This window comes from Salvelinus namaycush, unplaced genomic scaffold, assembly GCF_016432855.1.
Source record: "Salvelinus namaycush isolate Seneca unplaced genomic scaffold, SaNama_1.0 Scaffold241, whole genome shotgun sequence".
In the NCBI taxonomy this organism is placed as follows: domain Eukaryota; kingdom Metazoa; phylum Chordata; class Actinopteri; order Salmoniformes; family Salmonidae; genus Salvelinus; species Salvelinus namaycush.
Genome location: NW_024059242.1, coordinates 149,427 through 175,150, shown reverse-complemented (window position 1 = coordinate 175,150; position 25,724 = coordinate 149,427). Strand labels below are relative to the sequence as shown.

The 25,724-nt window shown below is 43.0% G+C and overlaps 1 protein-coding gene across 1 annotated transcript; it reads right to left on the bottom strand.

Moving 5' to 3' along the window:
* Window positions 1-5,119: 5,119 nt before the first annotated feature.
* On the bottom strand, window positions 5,120-24,279 carry LOC120038865 (sphingomyelin synthase-related protein 1-like). The gene is made up of 6 exons (XM_038984448.1): window positions 23,976-24,279; window positions 23,573-23,870; window positions 23,350-23,445; window positions 6,077-6,194; window positions 5,556-5,706; window positions 5,120-5,424 (listed from the first exon to the last, which is right to left on the bottom strand). The coding sequence occupies exons 1-6, from the start codon at window positions 24,277-24,279 to the stop codon at window positions 5,120-5,122; spliced, it is 1,272 nt and encodes a 423-aa protein (XP_038840376.1).
* Window positions 24,280-25,724: the final 1,445 nt, after the last annotated feature.

The following is a 25,724-nucleotide window of genomic DNA, read 5'->3' as shown; positions in this document are numbered from 1 at the left end:
ATAGAACAACAGAACAGGATCTAGTGTCGAATAGAACAACAGAACAGGATCTAGTGTCCAATAGAACAACAGAACAGGATCTAGTGTCCAATAGAACAACAGAACAGGATCTAGTGTCCAATAGAACAACAGAACAGGATCTAGTGTCCGATAGAACAGGATCTAGTGTCCAATAGAACTACAGAACGGGACCTAGTGTCCAATAGAACAGGATCTAGTGTCCAATAGAACTACAGAACGGGACCTAGTGTCCAATAGAACAGGATCCAGTGTCCGATAGAACAACAGAATAGGATCTAGTGTCCAATAGAACAACAGAACAGGATCTAGTGTCCGATAGAACAGGATCTAGTGTCCAATAGAACTACAGAACGGGACCTAGTGTCCAATAGAACAGGATCCAGTGTCCGATAGAACAGGATCTAGTGTCCAATAGAACTACAGAACGGGACCTAGTGTCCAATAGAACAGGATCCAGTGTCCGATAGAACAACAGAATAGGATCTAGTGTCCAATAGAACAACAGAACAGGATCTAGTGTCCGATAGAACAACAGAATAGGATCTAGTGTCCAATAGAACAGGATCTAGTGTCCAATAGAACTACAGAACAGGATCTAGTTTCCAATAGAACAACAGAATAGGATCTAGTGTCCAATAGAACAGGATCTAGTGTCCAATAGAACTACAGAACGGGACCTAGTGTCCAATAGAACAGGATCCAGTGTCCGATAGAACAGGATCTAGTGTCCAATAGAACTACAGAACGGGACCTAGTGTCCAATAGAACAGGATCCAGTGTCCGATAGAACAACAGAATAGGATCTAGTGTCCAATAGAACAACAGAACAGGATCTAGTGTCCGATAGAACAACAGAACGGGACCTAGTGTCCAATAGAACAGGATCCAGTGTCCGATAGAACAGGATCTAGTGTCCAATAGAACTACAGAACGGGACCTAGTGTCCAATAGAACAGGATCCAGTGTCCGATAGAACAACAGAATAGGATCTAGTGTCCAATAGAACAACAGAACAGGATCTAGTGTCCGATAGAACAACAGAATAGGATCTAGTGTCCAATAGAACAGGATCTAGTGTCCAATAGAACTACAGAACAGGATCTAGTTTCCAATAGAACAACAGAATAGGATCTAGTGTCCAATAGAACAGGATCTAGTGTCCAATAGAACTACAGAACAGGATCTAGTTTCCAATAGAACAACAGAATAGGATCTAGTGTCCAATAGAACAGGATCTAGTGTCCAATAGAACTACAGAACGGGACCTAGTGTCCAATAGAACAGGATCCAGTGTCCGATAGAACAACAGAATAGGATCTAGTGTCCGATAGAACAACAGAACAGGATCTAGTGTCCAATAGAACTACAGAACGGGACCTAGTGTCCAATAGAACAGGATCCAGTGTCCAATAGAACAACAGAACGGGACCTAGTGTCCAATAGAACAACAGAACAGGATCTAGTGTCCAATAGAACAGGATCTAGTGTCCAATAGAACAGGATCTAGTGTCCAATAGAACAACAGAACAGCATTGTAAACAGGATATGGATTACTTAGGTTGTGTTCCGTTGTAAACTTAGTATGGTTCTAACCCTTCTTGTGCCCTGCTACTAGTAAAATCATTTCTGAATTACAAAAAATTATTCATCAACAACAAAACAAGTATCAGAGCTCCTGAGTGGCGCAGCGGTCTAAGGCCCTGCATCTCAGTACAAGAGGTGTCACTGCAGTCCCTGGTTTGAATCCAGGCTGCATCACATCCGGCTGTGATTGGGAGTCCCATAGGGCGGTGCATAATTGGCCCAGCATTCATGCCAGTGTCACGTACACTCCCTCTCCGTCCTCTAGGTCATCAGGCTGCTGATTATCCCGCACACCTGTCACCATCGTCTCGCTCACCTGGGCCTCATGACACTCACCTGGACTCCATCACCTCCTTGATTATCTTCCCTGTATCTGTCCCTCACCTGGACTCCATTATCTCCTTGATTATCTTCCCTGTATCTGTCCCTCACCTGGACTCCATCACCTCCTTGATTATCTTCCCTGTATCTGTCCCTCCCCTGGACTCCATCACCTCCTTGATTATCTTCCCTGTATCTGTCCCTCACCTGGACTCCATCACCTCCTTGATTATCTTCCCTGTATCTGTCCCTCACCTGGACTCCATCACCTCCTTGATTATCTTCCCTGTATCTGTCCCTCACCTGGACTCCATCACCTCCTTGATTATCTTCCCTGTATCTGTCCCTCCCCTGGACTCCATCACCTCCTTGATTATCTTCCCTGTATCTGTCCCTCACCTGGACTCCATCACCTCCTTGATTATCTTCTCTGTATCTGTCCCTCACCTGGACTACATCACCTCCTTGATTATCTTCCCTGTATCTGTCACTCACCTGGACTCCATCACCTCCTTGATTATCTTCCCTGTATCTGTCCCTCACCTGGACTCCATCACCTCCTTGATTATCTTCCCTGTATCTGTCCCTCACCTGGACTCCATCACCTCCTTGATTATCTTCCCTGTATCTGTCCCTCACCTGGACTCCATCACCTCCTTGATTATCTTCCCTCTATCTGTCTCTCACCTGGACTCCATCACCTCCTTGATTATCTTCCCTGTATCTGTCCCTCACCTGGACTCCATCACCTCCTTGATTATCTTCCCTGTATCTGTCCCTCACCTGGACTCCATCACCTCCTTGATTATCTTCCCTCTATCTGTCTCTCACCTGGACTCCATCACCTCCTTGATTATCTTCCCTGTATCTGTCCCTCACCTGGACTCCATCACCTCCTTGATTATCTTCCCTGTATCTGTCCCTCCCCTGGACTTCATCACCTCCTTGATTATCTTCCCTGTATCTGTCCCTCACCTGGACTCCATCACCTCCTTGATTATCTTCCCTGTATCTGTCCCTCCCCTGGACTTCATCACCTCCTTGATTATCTTCCCTGTATCTGTCCCTCACCTGGACTCCATCACCTCCTTGATTATCTTCCCTGTATCTGTCCCTCACCTGGACTCCACCACCTCCTTGATTATCTTCCCTGTATCTGTCCCTCACCTGGACTCCACCACCTCCTTGATTATCTTCCCTGTATCTGTCCCTCCCCTGGACTCCATCACCTCCTTGATTATCTTCCCTGTATCTGTCCCTCACCTGGACTCCATCACCTCCTTGATTATCTTCCCTGTATCTGTCCCTCACCTGGACTCCATCACCTCCTTGATTATCTTCCCTGTATCTGTCCCTCCCCTGGACTCCATCACCTCCTTGATTATCTTCCCTGTATCTGTCCCTCCCCTGGACTCCATCACCTCCTTGATTATCTTCCCTGTATCTGTCCCTCACCTGGACTCCATCACCTCCTTGATTATCTTCCCTGTATCTGTCCCTCACCTGGACTCCACCACCTCCTTGATTATCTTCCCTGTATCTGTCCCTCCCCTTGGTTCTTTCCTCAGGTGTTACTGACTCTGTTTTCATGTCGGTGCGTTGTGTGTGTTTCGTGTTCATTGTTTCTTTAGTAAAACACTCACTCCCTAAACATGCTTCCCGACTCTCAGCGCACTCGTTACACCGGGTTTGGCCGGGGTAGGCCATCATTGTAAATAAGAATTTGTTCTTAACTGACTTGCCTAGTTAAATAAAAAATTGTTTAAATCAATAAATGAACTAAAACATACGCTGAGTACACAAAACATTAGGAATACCTTCCCAATATTGAGTTGCACTCACTTTTGTCCTCAGAACAGCCACAATTAATCTGGGCATGGACTCTACAAGGTGGCGGAATCGTTCCACAGGGATGCTGGCCCATGTTATCTCCAATGCTTCCCATAGTTGTGTCCAGTTGGTGGGTTTGGATCTTTAATAGCTCGTTCCATCTCATCCCACAGATGTTCAGTTGGATTGACATCTGGCGACTGGGCAGGCCACTGCAGTAAGCTGAATTCACTGTCATGTTTGTGGAACCATTCCTTGACAATCCTAGCCTTGTGGCATGGGGCTGAAAAAAATCTATTTGCAGATGGATACACTGCTGCCATGAAGGGATGCATCTGATTGGCAATGATGTTCAGATATCCTGTGACATTCACACATTGCTCCACTTTTATCAAGGGGTCCAATGTGTGCCATGAAAACACACCATCACACCAACAAGCTGCAATGTTGGCACGCGACATGGATACATGTACTCATGGTATTCCCATCAGAGTGAAACAGCAGGAACCGGGATTCATCAGACCAGGAAATGTTTTTCCAGCGTTTCCGTTCCTCACTGCAACACACAGGTTTTAGTTTTTTTTCTGAAAGAAGTGGAACTCTGTAAGGTTGTGTCAAGGTATGACAAGTTGTGCATTATTTTATGGGTCTTTGGGCAGCAATGTTGTACTGGACTGTCGGTTGATTAACTGTAGCCCATCTGTTGCTCTGCACAGCTTTCTCTGTCCTCTTTCATCAATGACCCATTGGCTGGATGTTCTTTGGGTGGTAGGACTGTTGAGTGTGAAAAACCCAGCAGCATTGCAGTTCTTGACACACTCAAACCAGTGCGCCTGGCACCTACTACCATACCCTGTTCAAAGGCACTTAAATATTTTGTCTTGCCCATTCACCCTCAATGGCACACGTACACAATCCATGTCTCAATTGTCTCAAGGCTTAAGAATCCTTCTTTAACCTGTCTCCTCCCCATCATCTACATTGATTGAAGTAGATTTAACAAGTGACATCAATAAGGGATCATAACTTTCACCTTGATTCACCTGGTCCGTCTGTGTCGTGGAAAGAGTCCTAATGTCTAGTACATTCAGTGTACATACATGATGTTAATGAAGCTCAGATTCCAATACATTAAATATGGCTAGCTACAAACACACAGCTAACTGATTTAACTCATCAATAAACAACATACATTATACATAGCTCAATATCTACTGCTATCCATACATTATCTGTATAATACTGAAAGTACAATATGCAATTCTTTAGAATCTAGAACATAGAATCTAGAATCTAGAACCCTGACACTAACTAAAGCCTAACCCTACCTGTGTGTGTGTGTGTGTGTGTGTGCTGCGTTGCGTTATCCAATCAGTGTCTTCATACAGGCAGGCCCGCTGAAGGGCCAGTTGTACTGGTTATGAACAGGGCCGTTGACGTTACACTCGAAGAAGGAGAACATGGGAAACCAGATCCGAGCGCGGCGGCTGTGTTGGAAGGCCCTGGTGTTGGCCAGAGTGTGGTAGTACAGGAACAGCCTGGTGGTGATGTAGAAAGCGATGAACACATCTATGGAGTAGTGCTCATGAGCCGCCAGGATGAAGAAGATACCAAACAGATTCAGTACCCAGGAGATGGTGTGGATCAGGTGCCAGCTACGAGGAGTATCTACAGGAAATATACATGATATACAGTAGATAATCAGACATTATAATATCCCTCTCTGATCTCTAGTAGGGCATGTTGTTAATCAGCACTTGTGACAAATGTTTTTGTTACACACACACAGTACGACTCACACTCTGTGATGAAGAAGTTGAGTATGGTGAGTACCACAGTGTGACCAGAGAACATGTAATCTCCACAGGTATCCACTCCATTCAGCGTCATGCCAAAGCCACTCCATATAGCTAACACCCTCTGGACCTTAGACCACGTATCACCATACATCTACGCACGCACGCACGCACGCAAACACACACACACACACACACACACACACACACACACACACACACACACACACACACACACACACACACACACACACACACACACACACACACACACACGGTGTTAGCAATGATCTAATAACCCAGTCATCAGACTCTGCCCTATAATCACCCAGTCACCAGGTAGTCTGGGTGTGTTAGTATGTGTGTCCAGTAATCACCCAGTCATCAGACTCTGCCCTTTAATCACCCAGTCACCAGGTAGTCTGGGTGTGTTAGTATGTGTGTCCAGTAATCACCCAGTCATCAGACTGCCCTTTAATCACCCATCACCAGGTAGTCTGGGTGTGTTAGTATGTGTGTCCCACCTTACTGGAGCACTGTAGGTGTTGTCCAGGTACAGAGAGGGAGGTAACAAACATGGTGACGCAACGCAGCAGAAACACTGTTCCAATCAGAGAACACAGACGCCGCAATATGATAGACCTAGAGAGAGAGAGAGAGAGAGAGAGAGAGAGAGAGAGAGAGAGAGAGACATTATAGACCTAGAGAGAGAGAGAGAGAGAGAGAGATTATAGACCTAGAGAGAGAGAGAGATATTATAGACCTAGAGAGAGAGAGAGAGAGAGACATTATAGACCTAGAGAGAGAGATATATTATAGACCTAGAGAGAGAGAGAGATATTATAGACCAAGAGAGAGAGAGAGAGATATTATAGACCTAGAGAGAGAGAGAGAGAGAGATATTATAGACCTAGAGAGAGAGAGAGAGATATTATAGACATAGAGAGAGAGAGAGAGACATTATAGACCTAGAGAGAGAGAGAGATATTATAGACCTAGAGAGAGAGAGATATTATAGACCTAGAGAGAGAGAGAGAGACATTATAGACCTAGAGAGAGAGAGAGAGATATTATAGACCTAGAGAGAGAGAGAGAGATATTATAGACCTAGAGAGAGAGAGAGAGATATTATAGACCTAGAGAGAGAGAAAGAGATATTATAGACCTAGAGAGAGAGAGAGAGACATTATAGACCTAGAGAGAGAGAGAGAGATATTATAGACCTAGAGAGAGAGAGAGAGATATTATAGACCTAGAGAGAGAGAGAGAGACATTATAGACCAAGAGAGAGAGAGAGATATTATAGACCTAGAGAGAGAGAGAGAGAGATATTATAGACCTAGAGAGAGAGAGAGATATTATAGACCTAGAGAGAGAGAGAGAGATATTATAGACCTAGAGAGAGAGAGAGAGATATTATAGACCTAGAGAGAGAGAGAGATAGAGACTGACCCAAACTTAAGGAAAGCTTTGACTATGTACAGACTCAGTGAGCATAGCCTTGCTATTGAGAAAGGCCGCCGTAGGCAGACATGGCTCTCAAGAGAAGACAGGCTATGTGCACACTGCCCACAAAATGAGGTGGAAACTGAGCTGCACTTCCTAACCTCCTGCCCAATGTATGACCATATTAGAGAGACATATTTCCCTCAGATTACACAGATCCACAAAGAATTTGAAAACAAATCCAATTTTGATAAACTCCCATATCTACTGGGAGAAATTCCACAGTGTGCCATCACAGCAGCAAGATTTGTGACCTGTTGCCACAAGAAAAGGGCAACCAGTGAAGAACAAACACCATTGTAAATACAACCCATATTTATGCTTATTTATTTTAACTTGTGTGCTTTAACCATTTGTACATTGTTACAACACTGTATATATATAATATAACATTTGTAATGTCTTTATTGTTTTGAAACTTCTGTATGTGTAATGTTTACTGTTAATTTGTATTGTTTATTTCACTTTTGTATAATATCTACCTCACTTGCTTTGGCAATGTTAACACATGTTTCCCATGCCAATAAAGCCCCTTGAATTGAAATTGAAAATTGAATTGAATTGAATTGAATTGAGATATTATAGACCTAGAGAGAGAGAGATATTATAGACCTAGAGAGAGAGAGAGAGATATTATAGACCTAGAGAGAGAGAGAGAGATATTATAGACCTAGAGAGAGAGAGAGAGATATTATAGACCTAGAGAGAGAGAGAGAGAGACATTATAGACCTAGAGAGAGAGAGACCTCAATATGATAGACCTAGAGAGAGAGAGAGAGAGAGAGAGAGAGAGAGAGAGAGAGAGAGAGACATTATAGACCTAGAGAGAGAGAGAGAGAGAGAGAGACATTATAGACCTAGAGAGAGAGAGAGAGAGAGAGAGAGAGACATTATAGACGTAGAGAGAGAGAGAGAGAGAGAGAGAGAGAGAGAGAGAGAGAGAGAGAGAGAGAGAGAGACATTATAGACCTAGAGAGAGAGAGAGAGAGAGAGAGAGAGAGAGACATTCCGGAGTTCCAAATTAAGCAGCAACAGCTGAAAAGATGAGCTCCTACAAATATTGAATTTTACATGGTTTTTAGAGTAAAGTACATCGAAAAAAAGCAAAAGAAAACTGCAAGACTGAATAGGAGACCAAACAAGCAGCAAACAAAGAAGAAAGGCTTTTGAAAAAGTAAACATTTTTCATAAAATTATACCGTTTTCTTAGCTAGCTAAGTTGTTTACCTGTTGCTAGGCAGTTGCTAGGGACTCTCCTGAAAGAAGCTAGCTAGCTAACAAGGAGAGAGAGAGAGAGAGAGAGAGGTCATGATCAGATGATCAGATGAGCTCCTGCATTTTTCAGCATTTTCTTTAAAAAAGATAGATTTAGAGTTAGTTAAACTTGGATTTTTTGTCAGGAACACATACAGGATGCTACCCTCTACAACATAACCCTAAATTCAAATCAAAACTCAAAACCTACAACCTGATTTTGGACGGAATTACGGAATCACCTGAAAGATTCACAACCACCAAGGATTATTATGCTAAACAGCAAATTCTCTGGAAAACAACAGAAACCTGAAAACACCACCCAACCTGGAACTGACTTGATACAGCTTCAACTAGCACTGACGTGTCAAGTGAGAGGTGTCAAAGACCATTAGCCCAACAATGGCGAATAGTCTACCCCAACCAAATGGAGAGGCCTTAGAAGCTCCCTCCTGCTGTTCAGAGGTAATTAAAATACAGTACCCTGTGAGTGTAAAGAATGATAAGGCAAGAAAAGAGCACAAAATGAAGCTCTTTATGGAAAATCAAGAGACACTTTTTGCTGACTATTACAAAAATGGGAACATCAGCAACCTTATCTTCCACACAAACCATCCCCTGGCATGGCACAGTGCTATATTAGCACACTACCCCTCTGTTAAGAGAGGGGGGGTTAACGAGGGGTGGAAACTCAGGATACTTGACAACGAGGACTCTGAGTCAGCTAACATAAATCTATATAAGTCTGGAACAGTATTGGTACAGGGCAACCCCAAACAGTTTCAGCTGGACTTTCACCTAATCAAAGAATTAGCCAGCAGGAGAAGCTCTCCCTTGATAAAGATACCCCCACCCCAAGCGGGTCAGACCAGACCTCTTCATCATATAACCCCACAGACGAGCAACCCTCAGCAGACAGTCAACCTCCCAGTACAGAGCACTTCTCCCTCATTGAAATGAAGGATAAATTCACCCAGCTGGAGGTAAGGCAGGTGGAGCTGGAACAGCAGGTGATTACACTCCAGTCAGCACAGACCCAGACAACAGTCCAGCACAACAACCCCTTAACCAGACCAGGAGAGCTGGAGGTGGAGAGAGACATATCTGCACTCTGGACAGTGGTGAGACAACTTCAACAGGAGAAAGAGCAGAAGCAGGAGCAGAACAAAGCACTAGAGGAGAGGATCAGACTGCTGGAGGAGAGGGAGAGGGGGATGGAGGAGAGGATCAGACTGCTGGAGGAGAGGTTGAGGGGGATGGCATGTGACAGAGAACAACCCACTAGGGAGGTGGCCATCCCCACAGAGACGCCAGCAGAACAGCCCACATCAGCACCGGACAAAAGTCTCGACACCACAGCAGAACAGTCCACACCAGACCCTGACCATAGAGTCAACATCACAGCAGAACAGACAAAAGAAAAACCCCAAGCCCAGCAGCTCTCACCCCCCCTGAGCACCCCCCCTGTCAGCCACCCTGATAGCCCTCCTGACAACCCCCCCACACCCACTGAGAACAAACACAAGACACAGATTGTTCTCCTTATGGACTCAAATGGGAAATATATAGAAGAAAAAAAACTTTTTCCCAAACACAGTGTGTCTAAACTCTGGTGTCCAATCACCCAGTGCGCCCTAGACCTTCTGTCTGAGGACAAACTAGGCTCACCTAGCCACATAATAATACACACAGGCACAAACGACCTGAGAGCACAGCAGGAAAGGGTGGCCACAGCACTGAAGGGAGTGATTGAAAAAGCTTCTTCTACTTTCCCCAATGCACAAGTGGTTATCTCCACCCTGCTACCACGAAAAGACTTCCACCCTGCTACAATACAGCGGGTAAACGCAAGCATTTCCCGTGACTGTGCCTCAAAACCAAATGTTTTCCTGGCCCACCACTCCACCCTGGACTTGAACAGCCTCTATGACCAGGTCCACCTCTATAAGGCAGCAGTGCCCACCTTTGCCCGGACTCTAAAGGACATCGCTCTCAAACGCAGCCCCAACACTTCACACAGGAGCAACAGATCAATAGACACCCCACCCAGACCAGCGAGACACCCTCCAAGGCCTGCAGGACCCCCCCGTGGACCTACACATAGAGGACCCACGCCAAGAGGACTTACATCCAGACCACAGCACCCCCAGACACATCCACACCCCCACCCCAACCAATCAACACCCCCCCACATCAACCATGCCCACACCCCATTTAGGCCCCCTCAGATCAGACCTATGCCACTCCTGCCCACCCCATGCACCCCACCCCCGCAAAGAGGGCATCAACATGGAAGTCACACATACGCCCAGGTAGTGAGCGGGCAAACAGGCCCAACCCCCACTCTTACACTCGCCCAAGCCAACGGCATGTACCAGATGCTCAGCAGGCTCTGCTCACACTTACTGGCCTGAGGCCAAACCACACGGCCAACAACATTGGACACTTTATGGAACAAAAAGCCTTCACTATATCATCCTGGAATATCCAAGGCCTGAGGTCATCTGCCTTTGGCCTAAAGAGCAGGAACCCGGACTTCACCAAAGAAATCGGTAATGCAGACATTGTCATCCTGCAAGAAACATGGTATAGCGGAGACGGACCCACTGGTTGCCCTCTAGGTTACAGAGAGCTGGTAGTCCCATCCACCAAACTACCAGGTGTGAAACAGGGAAGGGACTCAGGGGGAATGCTAATTTGGTATAGAGCAGACCTAACTCACTCCATTAAATTAATCAAAACAGGAACATTTTACATTTGGCTAGAAATTCAAAAGGAAATGATCTTAACAGAGAAAAATGTCCTCCTGTGTGCTACCTATATCCCCCCACTAGAATCCCCATACTTTAATAAAGACAGCTTCTCCATCCTGGAGGGGGAAATCAATCATTTCCAGGCCCAGGGACATGTATTAGTCTGTGGCGACCTAAATGCCAGAACTGGACAAGAACCTGACACCCTCAGCACACAGGGGGACAAACACCTGCCTGCAGGTGACAGCATTCCCTCCCCCATATGCCCCCCTAGGCACAACTATGACAACATAACCAACAAAAACGGGTCACAACTCCTGCAGCTCTGTCGCACGCTGGGTATGTACATAGTCAATGGTAGGCTTCGAGGGGACTCCTATGGTAGGTTCACCTATAGCTCATCTCTTGGCAGTAGCACTGTACTACTTTATCACTGACCTCAACCCAGAGTCTCTCAGAGCGTTCACAGTCAGCCCACTGACACCCCTATCAGACCACAGCAAAATCACAGTCTACTTGAACAGAGCAATACTCAATCATGAGGCATCAAAGCCAAAGGAACTGAGTAACATTAAGAAATGCTATAGATGGAAGGAATGCAGTTTGGAAACCTACCAAAAAACAATTAGGCAACAGCAAATTCAATCCCTTTTAGACAACTTCCTGGGTAAAATGTTCCACTGCAATAGTGAAGGTGTAAACTTGGCAGTAGAAAATCTTAACAGTATATTTGACCTCTCAGCTTCCCTATCAAATCTAAAAATCTCAAATAGAAAACCGAAGAAAATGAACAACAATGACAAATGGTTTGATAAAGAATGCAAAAATCTAAGAAATAAATTGAGAAACCTGTCCAACCAAAAACATAGAGACCCGGAAAACCTGAGTCTACGCCTTCACTATGGTGAATCACTAAAACAATACAGAAATACACTACGTAAAAAGAAGGAACAGCACGTCAGAAATCAGCTCAATGTAATTGAAGACTCCATAGACTCTAACCAATTCTGGGAAAATTGGAAAACACTAAACAAACAACAACACGAAGAATTATATATCCAAAATGGAGATGTATGGGTAAACCACTTCTCCAATCTTTTTGGCTCTATAACAAAGAATAAAGAGCAAAAACATATACATGATCAAATACAAATCCTAGAATCAACTATTAAAGACTACCAGAACCCACTGGATTCTCCAATTACCTTGAATGAGTTACAGGACAAAATAAAAACCCTCCAACCCAAAAAGACCTGTGGTGTTGATGGTATCCTTAATGAAATGATCAAATATACAGACAACAAATTCCAATTGGCTATACTAAAACTCTATAACATCGTCCTTAGATCTGGCATCTTCCCCAATATTTGGAACCAAGGACTGATCACCCCAATCCACAAAAGTGGAGACAAATTTGACCCCAATAACTACCGTGGAATATGCGTCAACAGTAACCTTGGGAAAATCCTCTGCATTATCATTAACAGCAGACTCGTACATTTCCTCAATGAAAACAATGTACTGAGCAAATGTCAAATTGGCTTTTTACCAAATTACCGTACAACAGACCATGTATTCACCCTACACACCCTAATTGACAACCAAACAAACCAAAACAAAGGCAAAGTCTTCTCATGCTTTGTTGATTTCAAAAAAGCCTTCGACTCAATTTGGCATGAGGGTCTGCTATACAAATTGATGGAAAGTGGTGTTGGGGGTAAAACATACGACATTATAAAATCCATGTACACAAACAACAAGTGTGCGGTTAAAATTGGCAAAAAACACACACATTTCTTCACACAGGGTTGTGGGGTGAGACAGGGATGCAGCTTAAGCCCCACCCTCTTCAACATATATATCAACGAATTGGCGCGGGCACTAGAACAGTCTGCAGCACCCGGTCTCACCCTACTAGAATCCGAAGTCAAATGTCTACTGTTTGCTGATGATCTGGTGCTTCTGTCACCAACCAAGGAGGGCCTACAGCAGCACCTAGATCTTCTGCACAGATTCTGTCAGACCTGGGCCCTGACAGTAAATCTCAGTAAGACCAAAATAATGGTGTTCCAAAAAAGGTCCAGTCACCAGGACCACAAATTCCATCTAGACACCGTTGCCCTAGAGCACACAAAAAACTATACATACCTCGGCCTAAACATCAGCACCACAGGTAACTTCCACAAAGCTGTGAACGATCTGAGAGACAAGGCAAGAAGGGCCTTCTATGCCATCAAAAGGAACATAAATTTCAACATACCAATTAGGATCTGGCTAAAAATACTTGAATCAGTCATAGAGCCCATTGCCCTTTATGGTTGTGAGGTCTGGGGTCCGCTCACCAACCAAGATTTCACAAAATGGGACAAACACCAAATTGAGACTCTGCATGCAGAATTCTGCCAAAATATCCTCCGTGTACAACGTAGAACACCAAATAATGCATGCAGAGCAGAATTAGGCCGATACCCACTAATTATCAAAATCCAGAAAAGAGCCGTTAAATTCTACAACCACCTAAAAGGAAGCGATTCCCAAACCTTCCATAACAAAGCCATCACCTACAGAGAGATGAACCTGGAGAAGAGTCCCCTAAGCAAGCTGGTCCTAGGGCTCTGTTCACAAACACAAACACACCCCACAGAGCCCCAGGACAACAGCACAATTAGACCCAACCAAATCATGAGAAAACAAAAAGATAATTACTTGACACATTGGAAAGAATTAACAAAAAAACAGAGCAAACTAGAATGCTATTTGGCCCTAAACAGAGAGTACACAGTGGCAGAATACCTGACCACTGTGACTGACCCAAACTTAAGGAAAGCTTTGACTATGTACAGACTCAGTGAGCATAGCCTTGCTATTGAGAAAGGCCGCCGTAGGCAGACATGGCTCTCAAGAGAAGACAGGCTATGTGCACACTGCCCACAAAATGAGGTGGAAACTGAGCTGCACTTCCTAACCTCCTGCCCAATGTATGACCATATTAGAGAGACATATTTCCCTCAGATTACACAGATCCACAAAGAATTTGAAAACAAATCCAATTTTGATAAACTCCCATATCTACTGGGAGAAATTCCACAGTGTGCCATCACAGCAGCAAGATTTGTGACCTGTTGCCACAAGAAAAGGGCAACCAGTGAAGAACAAACACCATTGTAAATACAACCCATATTTATGCTTATTTATTTTAACTTGTGTGCTTTAACCATTTGTACATTGTTACAACACTGTATATATATAATATAACATTTGTAATGTCTTTATTGTTTTGAAACTTCTGTATGTGTAATGTTTACTGTTAATTTGTATTGTTTATTTCACTTTTGTATAATATCTACCTCACTTGCTTTGGCAATGTTAACACATGTTTCCCATGCCAATAAAGCCCCTTGAATTGAATTGAATTGAATTGAGAGAGAGACAACACAATGTGATAGACCAAGAGAGAGAGAGAGACCTCAATATGATAGACCAAGAGAGAGAGAGAGACCTCAATATGATAGACCAAGAGAGAGAGAGAGAGAGAGAGAGAGAGACAACACAATGTGTTAGACCAAGAGAGAGAGAGTGACAACACAATGTAATAGACCAAGAGAGAGAGAGAGACCTCAATATGATAGACCAAGAGAGAGAGAGACCTCAATATGATAGACCAAGAGAGAGAGAGAGACCTCAATATGATAGACCAAGAGAGAGAGAGAGACCTCAATATGATAGACCAAGAGAGAGAGAGAGAGAGAGAGACCTCAATATGATAGACCAAGAGAGAGAGAGAGAGAGAGAGACAACACAATGTGATAGACCAAGAGAGAGAGAGACCTTAATGTGCTAGACCTAGAGAGAGAGAGAGAGAGACAACACAATGTGATAGACCAAGAGAGAGAGAGAGACCTCAATATGATAGACCAAGAGAGAGAGAGACCTCAATATGATAGACCAAGAGAGAGAGAGAGAGCGACAACACATTGAGATGGACCTAGAGAGAGAGACCTTAATGTGATAGACTAAGAGAGAGAGAGAGAGAGAGACAACACAATGTGATAGACCAAGAGAGAGAGAGAGCGACAACACAATGTGATAGACCTAGAGAGAGAGAGACCTTAATGTGATAGACCAAGAGAGAGAGAGAGAGAGAGAGAGACAACACAATGTGATAGACCAAGAGAGAGAGAGAGCGACAACACAATGTGATAGACCTAGAGAGAGAGAGAGACCTCAATATGATAGACTAAGAGAGAGAGAGTGAGACAAATCAATGTGATAGACCAAGAGAGAGAGAGAGACCTCAATATGATAGACCAAGAGAGAGAGAGACCTCAATATGATAGACCAAGAGAGAGAGAGAGAGAGAGAGAGAGACAACACAATGTGATAGACCAAGAGAGAGAGAGAGACCTCAATATGATAGACCAAGAGAGAGAGAGACCTCAATATGATAGACCAAGAGAGAGAGAGAGAGAGAGAGAGACAACACAATGTGATAGACCAAGAGAGAGAGAGACCTCAATATGATAGACCAAGAGAGAGAGAGAGAGCGACAACACAATGGGATAGACCTAGAGAGAGAGACCTTAATGTGATAGACCGAGAGAGAGAGAGAGAGAGAGAGAGAGAGACAACACAATGTGATAGACCAAGAGAGAGAGAGAGAGAGAGAGAGACAACACAATGTGATAGACCAAGAGAGAGAGAGAGAGCGACAACACAATGTGATAGACCTAGAGAGAGAGACCTTAATGTGATAGACCAAGAGAGAGAGAGAGAGACCACAATATGATAGACCTAGAGAGGGAGAGAGCGACAACACAATGTGAAAGACCAAGAGAGAGAGAGAGACCTTAATGTGCTAGACCTAGAGAGAGAGAGAGAGAGACAACACAATGTGATAGACCAAGAGAGAGAGAGAGACCTCAATATGATAGACCAAGAGAGAGAGAGACCTCAATATGATAGACCAAGAGAGAGAGAGAGAGACCTCAATATGATAGACCAAGAGAGAGAGAGAGAGAGAGAGAGAGAGACAACACAATGTGATAGACCAAGAGAGAGAGAGACCTCAATATGATAGACCAAGAGAGAGAGAGAGAGAGAGACAACACAATGTGATAGACCAAGAGAGAGAGAGACCTTAATGTGATAGACCAAGAGAGAGAGAGACCTTAATGTGATAGACCAAGAGAGAGAGAGAGAGAGAGACAACACAATATGATAGACCAAGAGAGAGAGAGAGACCTCAATATGATAGACCAAGAGAGAGAGAGACCTCAATATGATAGACCAAGAGAGAGAGAGAGACCTCAATATGATAGACCAAGAGAGAGAGAGAGACCTCAATATGATAGACCAAGAGAGAGAGAGAGACCTCAATATGATAGACCAAGAGAGAGAGAGAGACCTCAATATGATAGACAAAGAGAGAGAGAGAGACCTCAATATGATAGACCAAGAGAGAGAGAGAGAGAGAGACAACACAATGTGATAGACCAAGAGAGAGAGAGAGACCTCAATATGATAGACCAAGAGAGAGAGAGAGAGACCTCAATATGATAGACCAAGAGAGAGAGAGAGAGAGAGACAACACAATGTGATAGACCAAGAGAGAGAGAGACCTCAATATGATAGACCAAGAGAGAGAGAGACCTCAATATGATAGACCAAGAGAGAGAGAGAGAGAGAGACCTTAATGTGATAGACCAAGAGAGAGAGAGACCTTAATGTGATAGACCAAGAGAGAGAGAGACCTTAATGTGATAGACCAAGAGAGAGAGAGACCTTAATGTGATAGACCAAGAGAGAGAGAGACCTTAATGTGATAGACCAAGAGAGAGAGAGACCTTAATGTGATAGACCAAGAGAGAGAGAGACCTTAATGTGATAGACCAAGAGAGAGAGAGACCTTAATGTGCTAGACCAAGAGAGAGAGAGAGAGACCTTAATGTGATAGACCAAGAGAGAGAGAGACCTTAATGTGCTAGACCAAGAGAGAGAGAGAGAGAGAGAGAGAGAGACCTTAATGTGATAGACCAAGAGAGAGAGAGAGAGAGAGACCTTAATGTGATAGACCAAGAGAGAGAGAGAGAGAGAGACCTTAATGTGATAGACCAAGAGAGAGAGAGAGAGAGCCCTCAGTATGATAGACCTAGAGAGAGAGAGAGAAGTACAGTAGTAGTAGTGGAGGTAGTAGTAGTAGTGGTAGTAATGGTAGTAGTAGTTGTGGTGGCAGTAGTAGTAGTAGTAGTAGTGGTAGTAGTAGTAGTAGTAGTAGTAGTGGTAGTGGTAGTAGTGGTTGTAGTAGTGGTAGTAGTAGTAGTAGTAGTAGTAGTAGTAGTAGTAGTAGTAGTAGTAGTAGTAGTAGTGGTAGTAGTAGTAGTAGTAGTAGTAGTAGTAGTAGTAGTAGTAGTAGTAGTAGTAGTAGTGGTAGTAATGGTAGTAGTAGTTGTGGTGGCAGTAGTAGTAGTAGTAGTAGTGGTAGGAGTAGTAGTAGTAGTAGTAGTGGTAGTAGTGGTTGTAGTGGTGGTAGTAGTAGTAGTAGTAGTAGTAGTAGTAGTAGTAGGAGTAGTGGTAGTAGTGTTTGTAGTAGTAGTAGTAGTAGTAGTAGTAGTAGTAGTAGTAGGAGTAGTGGTAGTAGTGGTTGTAGTGGTGGTAGTAGTAGTAGTAGTAGTAGTAGTAGTAGTAGTGGTAGTAGTGGTTGTAGTGGTGGTAGTAGTAGTAGTAGTAGTAGTAGTAGTAGTAGTAGTAGTGGTAGTAGTAGTAGTAGTTGTAGTAGTAGTAGTAGTGGTAGTAGTAGTAGTGGTAGGAGTAGTAGTAGTAGTAGTAGTAGTAGTGGTAGTAGTGGTTGTAGTGGTGGTAGTAGTAGTAGTAGTAGTAGTAGTAGTAGTAGTGGTAGTAGTAGTAGTAGTGGTAGGAGTAGTAGTAGTAGTAGTGGTAGGAGTAGTAGTAGTAGTGGTAGTAGTGGTAGTAGTGGTTGTAGTGGTGGTAGTAGTAGTAGTAGTAGTAGTAAGAGTAGTAGTAGTGGTAGTGGTAGGAGTAGTAGCCGTAGTAGTAGTAGTAGTGGTAGTAGTAGTAGTAGTAGTAGTGGTAGGAGTAGTAGTAGTAGTGGTAGTGGTAGTGGTAGGAGTAGTAGCCGTAGTAGTAGTAGTGGTAGGAGTAGTAGTAGTGGTAGGAGTAGTAGCCGTAGTAGTAGTAGTAGTAGTGGTAGGAGTAGTAGTAGTAGTAATAGTAGTGGTAGGAGTAGTAGTAGTAGTAGTAGTAGTAGTAGTAGTAGTAGTAGTAGTAGTAGTGGTTGTACATTTACATTTTACATTTAAGTCATTTAGCAGACGCTCTTATCCAGAGCGACTTACAAGTACATACATTCATACTTTTTTTGTACTGGCCCCCCGTGGGAAACGAACCCACAACCCTGGCGTTGCAAGCGCCATGCTCTACCAACTGAGCCACACGGGGCCTGTAGTGGTGGTAGTAGTAGTAGAGGTAGTAGTAGTGGTAGGAGTAATAGCCGTAGTAGTAGTAGTGGTAGGAGTAGTAGTAGTGGTAGGAGTAGTAGTAGTAGTAGTAGTGGTTGTAGTGGTAGTAGTAGTGGTAGGAGTAGTAGTAGTGGTAGGAGTAGTAGTAGTGGTAGTAGTGGTTGTAGTAGTAGTAGTAGTAGACGTAGTAGTAGTTGTAGTCATATTAGTAGTGGTAGTAGTGGTAGTAGTAGTAGTAGTAGTAGTAGTAGTAGTAGTAGTGGTAGTAGTAGTAGTAGTAGACGTAGTAGTAGTAGTAGTAGGAGTAGTAGTAGTAGTAGTAGTAGTAGTAGTAGTAGTGGTAGGAGTAGTAGTAGTAGACATAGTAGTAGTAGTAGTAGTAGGAGGAGTAGTAGTAGTAGTAGTAGTAGTAGTAGTAGTAGTGGTAGTAGTGGTTGTAGTGGTGGTAGTAGTAGTGGTTGTAGTGGTAGTGGTAGGAGTAGTAGTTGTAGTCGTAGTAGTAGTTGTAGTCATATTAGTAGTGGTAGGAGTAGTAGTAGTGGTAGTAGTGGTTGTAGTGGTGGTAGTAGTAGTGGTTGTAGTGGTAGTGGTAGGAGTAGTAGTTGTAGTCGTAGTAGTAGTTGTAGTCATATTAGTAGTGGTAGGAGTAGTAGTAGTGGTAGTAGTGGTTGTAGTGGTGGTAGTAGTAGTGGTTGTAGTGGTAGTGGTAGGAGTAGTAGCCGTAGTAGTAGTAGTAGTAGTAGTAGTAGTAGTAGTAGTAGTAGTGGTAGGAGTAGTAGTAGTAGTAGTAGTAGTAGTAGTAGTGGTAGTAGTGGTTGTAGTGGTGGTAGTAGTAGTAGTAGTAGTAGTAGTAGTAGTAGTAGTAGTAGTCGTAGTAGTAGTAGTAGTAGTAGTAGTAGTAGTAGTAGTAGTAGTAGTGGTAGTAGTAGTAGTAGTAGTAGTAGTAGTAGTAGTGGTAGTAGTGGTTGTAGTAGTAGTAGTAGTAGTAGTGGTAGTGGTAGGAGTAGTAGTAGTAGTGGTAGTGGTAGTGGTAGGAGTAGTAGCCGTAGTAGTAGTAGTGGTAGGAGTAGTAGTAGTGGTAGTGGTAGGAGTAGTAGCCGTAGTAGTAGTAGTAGTAGTAGTGGTAGGAGTAGTAGTAGTAGTAGTAGTAGTAGTAGTAGTAGTAGTCGTAGTAGTAGTAGTGGTAGTAGTAGTAGTAGTAGTAGTAGTAGTAGTAGTAGTAGTAGTAGTAGTAGTAGTAGTATTAGTAGTAGTAGTAGTAGTAGTGGTTGTAGTAGTAGTAGTAGTAGTAGTAGTGGTAGGACTAGTAGTAGTGGTAGTAGTGGTAGTGGTAGGAGTAGTAGTAGTAGTGGTAGTGGTAGTGGTAGGAGTAGTAGCCGTAGTAGTAGTAGTGGTAGGAGTAGTAGTAGTGGTAGTGGTAGGAGTAGTAGCCGTAGTAGTAGTAGTAGTAGTAGTGGTAGGAGTAGTAGTAGTAGTAGTAGTAGTGGTAGGAGTAGTAGTAGTGGTAGTAGTGGTTGTAGTGGTGGTAGTAGTAGTAGAGGTAGTAGTAGTGGTAGGAGTAGTAGCCGTAGTAGTAGTAGTGGTAGGAGTAGTAGTAGTGGTAGGAGTAGTAGTAGTAGTAGTAGTGGTTGTAGTGGTAGTAGTAGTGGTAGGAGTAGTAGTAGTGGTAGGAGTAGTAGTAGTGGTAGTAGTGGTTGTAGTAGTAGTAGTAGTAGACGTAGTAGTAGTTGTAGTCATATTAGTAGTGGTAGTAGTGGTAGTAGTAGTAGTAGTAGTAGTAGTAGTAGTAGTAGTGGTAGTAGTAGTAGTAGTAGACGTAGTAGTAGTAGTAGTAGGAGTAGTAGTAGTAGTAGTAGTAGTAGTAGTAGTGGTAGGAGTAGTAGTAGTAGACGTAGTAGTAGTAATAGTAGGAGGAGTAGTAGTAGTAGTAGGAGTAGTAGTAGTGGTAGGAGTAGTAGTTGTAGTCGTAGTAGTAGTTGTAGTCATATTAGTAGTGGTAGGAGTAGTAGTAGTGGTAGTAGTGGTTGTAGTGGTGGTAGTAGTAGTGGTTGTAGTGGTTGTGGTAGGAGTAGTAGCCGTAGTAGTAGTAGTAGTAGTAGTAGTGGTAGGAGTAGTAGTAGTAGTAGTAGTAGTAGTGGTAGGAGTAGTAGTAGTAGTAGTAGTAGTAGTAGTAGTGGTAGTAGTGGTTGTAGTGGTGGTAGTAGTAGTAGTAGTAGTAGTAGTAGTAGTAGTAGTAGTAGTAGTAGTCGTAGTAGTAGTAGTAGTAGTAGTAGTAGTAGTAGTAGTAATAGTGGTAGTAGTGGTTGTAGTAGTAGTAGTAGTAGTAGTAGTAGTAGTAGTAGTAGTGGTAGTAGTGGTTGTAGTGGTGGTAGTAGTAGTAGTAGTGGTAGTAGTAGTAGTAGTAGTAGTAGTAGTAGTAGTAGTAGTAGTAGTAGTAGTAGTAGTCGTAGTGGTAGTAGTGGTAGTGGTAGGAGTAGTAGTAGTAGTAGTAGTAGTAGTAGTAGTGGTAGTAGTAGTAGTGGTTGTAGTGGTGGTAGTAGTAGTAGTAGTAGTAGTAGTAGTAGTAGTAGTAGTAGTAGTAGTAGTAGTAGTAGTAGTCGTAGTAGTCGTAGTGGTAGTGGTAGGAGTAGTAGTAGTAGTAGTAGTAGTAGTAGTAGTGGTAGTAGTAGTAGTGGTTGTAGTGGTAGCAGTGGTTTTAGTCATAGTAGCAGCAGTAGCATTATTAGTAGTAGTATTAATTGTTTGCATCATTTCTAATCCTCGTTCTTTTTTCATCCCTACCCTAATTACAGTAAACTAACAGGCAACAATACTTTTACTGCTACTTAATTAAAGCTATTTTGCTCACATCTACGGTATCTGTAGTTCAATAATTATTCATATATTCCTAATTTTCTCTTTCTTGGATTTTGTTGGATTTTCACCCACAGCGTCCAATCCACCATTCATTTTTATTTTAACTCCATCCCTCCAATGTCCACAGACATTTTGCTATTTCCTTTTGCAATAATATCCCTTCATTTTATTATGATGTCTTACGAGGTTCCTGAACATTCCTAACAGTAGTATTACAGTAGTAGTAGTGCAGTAGTAGTGCAGTAGTACAAAAATGTCGTAGTAGTATTGCAGGTGTACCAGTGTTTGTCTAGTAGTAGTAGTTGTAGTAGTAGTAGTAGTAGTAGTACACGTGTTTGTGTAATAGTAGTAGTAGTAGTAGTAATATTATTGCAGTAATATTGCAGAAGTACATGTGTTTGTCTAGTCGTAGTAGGAGTAGCAGTAGTAGTAGTAACAGTATTGCGGTAGTATCGCAGTAGTACACGTGTTTGTCTAGTCGTAGTAGTAGTAGTAATAGTAGTAGTAGTAGTATTGCAGTAGTACATGTGTTTGTCTAGTCGTAGTAGTAGTAGTAGTAGTAGTATTGCAGTAGTACATGTGTTTGTCTAGTTGTAGTAGTAGTAGTAGTAGTAGTAGTAGTAGTAGTAGTATTGCAGTAGTACATGTGTTGTCTAGTCGTAGTAGTAGTAGTAGTAGTATTGCAGTAGTACATGTGTTTGTCTAGTAGTAGTAGTAGTAGTACATGTGTTTGTCTAGTCGTAGTAGTAGTAGTAGTAGTAGTAGTAGTAGTAGTAGTAGTAGTAGTAGTAGTAGTAGTAGTAGTAGTAGTAGTAGTAGTACCTGTGTTTGTGTAGTAGTAGTAGTAGTAGTAGTAGTAGTAGTAGTAGTAGTAGTAGTAGTAGTAGTAGTAGTAGTACCTGTGTTTGTGTAGTAGTAGTAGTAGTAGTAGTAGTAGTAGTAGTAGTAGTAGTAGTAGTAGTAGTAGTAGTAGTAGTAGTAGTACCTGTGTTTGTGTAGTAGTAGTAGTAGTAGTAGTAGTAGTAGTAGTAGTAGTAGTAGTAATAGTAGTAGTACCTGTGTTTGTGTAGTAGTAGTAGTAGTAGTAGTAGTAGTAGTAGTAGTACCTGTGTTTGTGTAGTAGTAGTAGTAGTAGTAGTAGTAGTAGTAGTAGTAGTAGTAGTAGTAGTAGTGGTAGTAGTAGTAGTAGTAGTAGTAGTACCTGTGTTTGTGTAGTAGTAGTAGTAGTAGTAGTAGTAGTAGTAGTAGTAGTAGTAGTAGTAGTACCTGCGTTTGTGTAGTAGTAGTAGTAGTAGTAGTAGTAGTAGTAGTAGTAGTAGTAGTAGTAGTAGTAGTAGTAATAGTAGTAGTACCTGTGTTTGTGTAGTAGTAGTAGTAGTAGTAGTAGTAGTAGTAGTAGTAGTACCTGTGTTTGTGTAGTAGTAGTAGTAGTAGTAGTAGTAGTAGTAGTAGTAGTAGTAGTAGTAGTAGTAGTGGTAGTAGTAGTAGTAGTAGTAGTAGTACCTGTGTTTGTGTAGTAGTAGTAGTAGTAGTAGTAGTAGTAGTAGTAGTAGTAGTAGTAGTAGTAGTAGTAGTAGTACCTGTGTTTGTGTAGTAGTAGTAGTAGTAGTAGTAGTAGTAGTAGTAGTAGTAGTAGTAGTAGTAGTAGTAGTAGTAGTAGTAATAGTAGTAGTACCTGTGTTTGTGTAGTAGTAGTAGTAGTAGTAGTAGTAGTAGTAGTAGTAGTAGTAGTACCTGTGTTTGTGTAGTAGTAGTAGTAGTAGTAGTAGTAGTAGTAGTAGTAGTAGTAGTAGTAGTGGTAGTAGTAGTAGTAGTAGTAGTACCTGTGTTTGTGTAGTAGTAGTAGTAGTAGTAGTAGTAGTAGTAGTAGTAGTAGTAGTAGTAGTAGTAGTAGTACCTGTGTTTGTGTAGTAGTAGTAGTAGTAGTAGTAGTAGTAGTAGTAGTAGTAGTACCTGTGTTTGTGTAGTAGTAGCACCAACAGGAAGATGTAAACTAGGATTAGACCACAAGCCTCCGCCATCGCAAAAGCCCAAGGGATTCTGGGTACACTGTCAGAGAAAAAGGGAATAATAATGTGAGGCCAAGGGTTAGAGGTCAAGCTCACCTAGGTCAAGCTCACCTATGTTTGGCAGTGGGATTAGAGGTCAGGGGTTAGAGGTTAAAGGTCAGACTCACCTATCCAGGAAGATGTCGGGCAGTGGCGGGTAAGTTGTCATATCGGGAACGCGGTCGTGGACGATCACCATGACGAAGGAGGTGAATCCGAAGACGAGCATGACGTAAACAGAGCTGACTACTGTCTTCCACAGCTCTGGGTCCAGACGCCCTAGAAGGCACTTCCTGTCCCCAGTGGAGTGAATGTGGCACTGGTCTTCTTCTAACTCCGTCCCTGACCGGGGTCGCGACCCTGACCATGACCCTGAGACCCCACAGTCCACCTGACGGCGCCCTGCCCCGTTACACACACGCTCCCCTCCGTTACATCGCCTGTCAGCCCGGTGATCCCCCCAGTCATCCCCGTGACAGGCCCTGTCCCCCCCAGCAGCAGCCCTGTGATCCCCCCAGTCATCCCCGTGACAGGCCCTGTGTCCCCCAGCAGCAGCCCCTAATCCCCCTAACCCTATCCCCAGCTCCTCCAGTTGCTCCTGGTTCTGTCTTTGGAGCCTCCGCAGGGCCAGGGCCAGCCTCTTGATGTCCCCCAGCACAGTGAGGCCCAGAGGGGGTTCACGCAGGTCAGCCTCCCCTAGAGTCAGCAGGCTGGGGCCATCCACACGGTGTTTAGAACACAGCAGCTCCACATACTGCCCAAACCCCTCCTGCTTCAGCCAGCCAGACACCTGTTTACTGCTCCAAGTACTAACTCTACTCTGAGACACCGCCATAGCATACCTCCCTCTGAGAGAGAGGGAGAGAGAGACAGACAGTGTTAATACAGTGGTAACACAACGGCAATGTAATAACAGACCGAATAGTTTGTTCTGGGAAGACAGCATTAAGTCACAGAGGCCAATCACAACACAGATAGACCACATACAGTATAAACTCATTATTGGCTTAGACCACCAGCTCCATTCAAACTAGACAGTACAAGTAGACAGTAAGCATGAATAATGATACTGAGAGACTGAAAAACAGCTGCTATCTCAAGGCCATCAGACTGTTAAATAGTCACCACTAGCCAGCCTCTGCCCAGTACTCCGCCCTGAACTTAGTCACTGTCACTAGCCGGCTACCACCTGGTTACTCTACCCTGCACCTTTAGAGGCTGCTGCCCTATATACATAGTCATGGAACACTAGATACTTTAAGAATGTTTACATACTGTTGTACTCATTTCATATGTATACACTGTATTCTAGTCAAGGCCATTCTATTGAACTATTGCTGTACATATACTATTATATCAGATATACAACATATTCTATCCACATACTGTCTATAATGTCTATACATCCCATCACATATATATATATATATATACAGTATATACTACCGTTCAATAGTTTGGGGTCACTTAGAAATGTCCTTGTTTAAAAAAAAAATTAGCATCAAATTGATCAGAAATACAGTGTAGACATTGTTAATGTTGTAAATGACTATTGTAGCTGGAAACGGTTGATTGTTTTATGGAATATCTACATAGGCGTACAGAGGCCCATTATCAGCAACCATCACTCCTGCGTTCCAACAGCACGTTGTGTTAGCTAATCCAAGTTTATCATTTTAAAAGGCTAATTGATCATTAGAAAACCCTTTTGCAATTATATTAGCACAGCTGAAAACTTTTGTCCTGATTAAAGAAGCAATAAAACTGGCCTTCTTTAGACTAGTTGAGTATCTGGAGCATCAGTATTTGTGGGTTCAATTGCAGGCTCAAAATGGCCAGAAACAAATAACTTTCTTCTGAAACTTGTCAGTCTATTTTTGTTCTAAGAAATTAAGGCTATTCCATGCGAGAAATTGCCAAGAAACTAAAAATATCGTACAACGCTGTGTACTACTCCCTTCACAGAGCAGCGCAAACTGGCTCTAACCAGAATGAATAGAAAGAGGAGTGGGAGGCCCCGGTGCACAACTGTGCAGGAGGACAAGTACATTAGAGTGTCTAGTTTGAGAAACAGACGCCTCATAAGTCCTCAGCTGGCAGCTTTATTAAATAGTACCCGCAAAACACCAGTCTCAACATCAACAGTGAAGAGGCGACTCCGGGATGCTGGCCTTCTAGGCAGAGTTGCAAAGAAAAAGCCATATATCAGACTGGACAATAAAAATAAAAGATGAAGATGAACAAAAGAACACATACACTGGACAGAGGAACTCTGCCTAG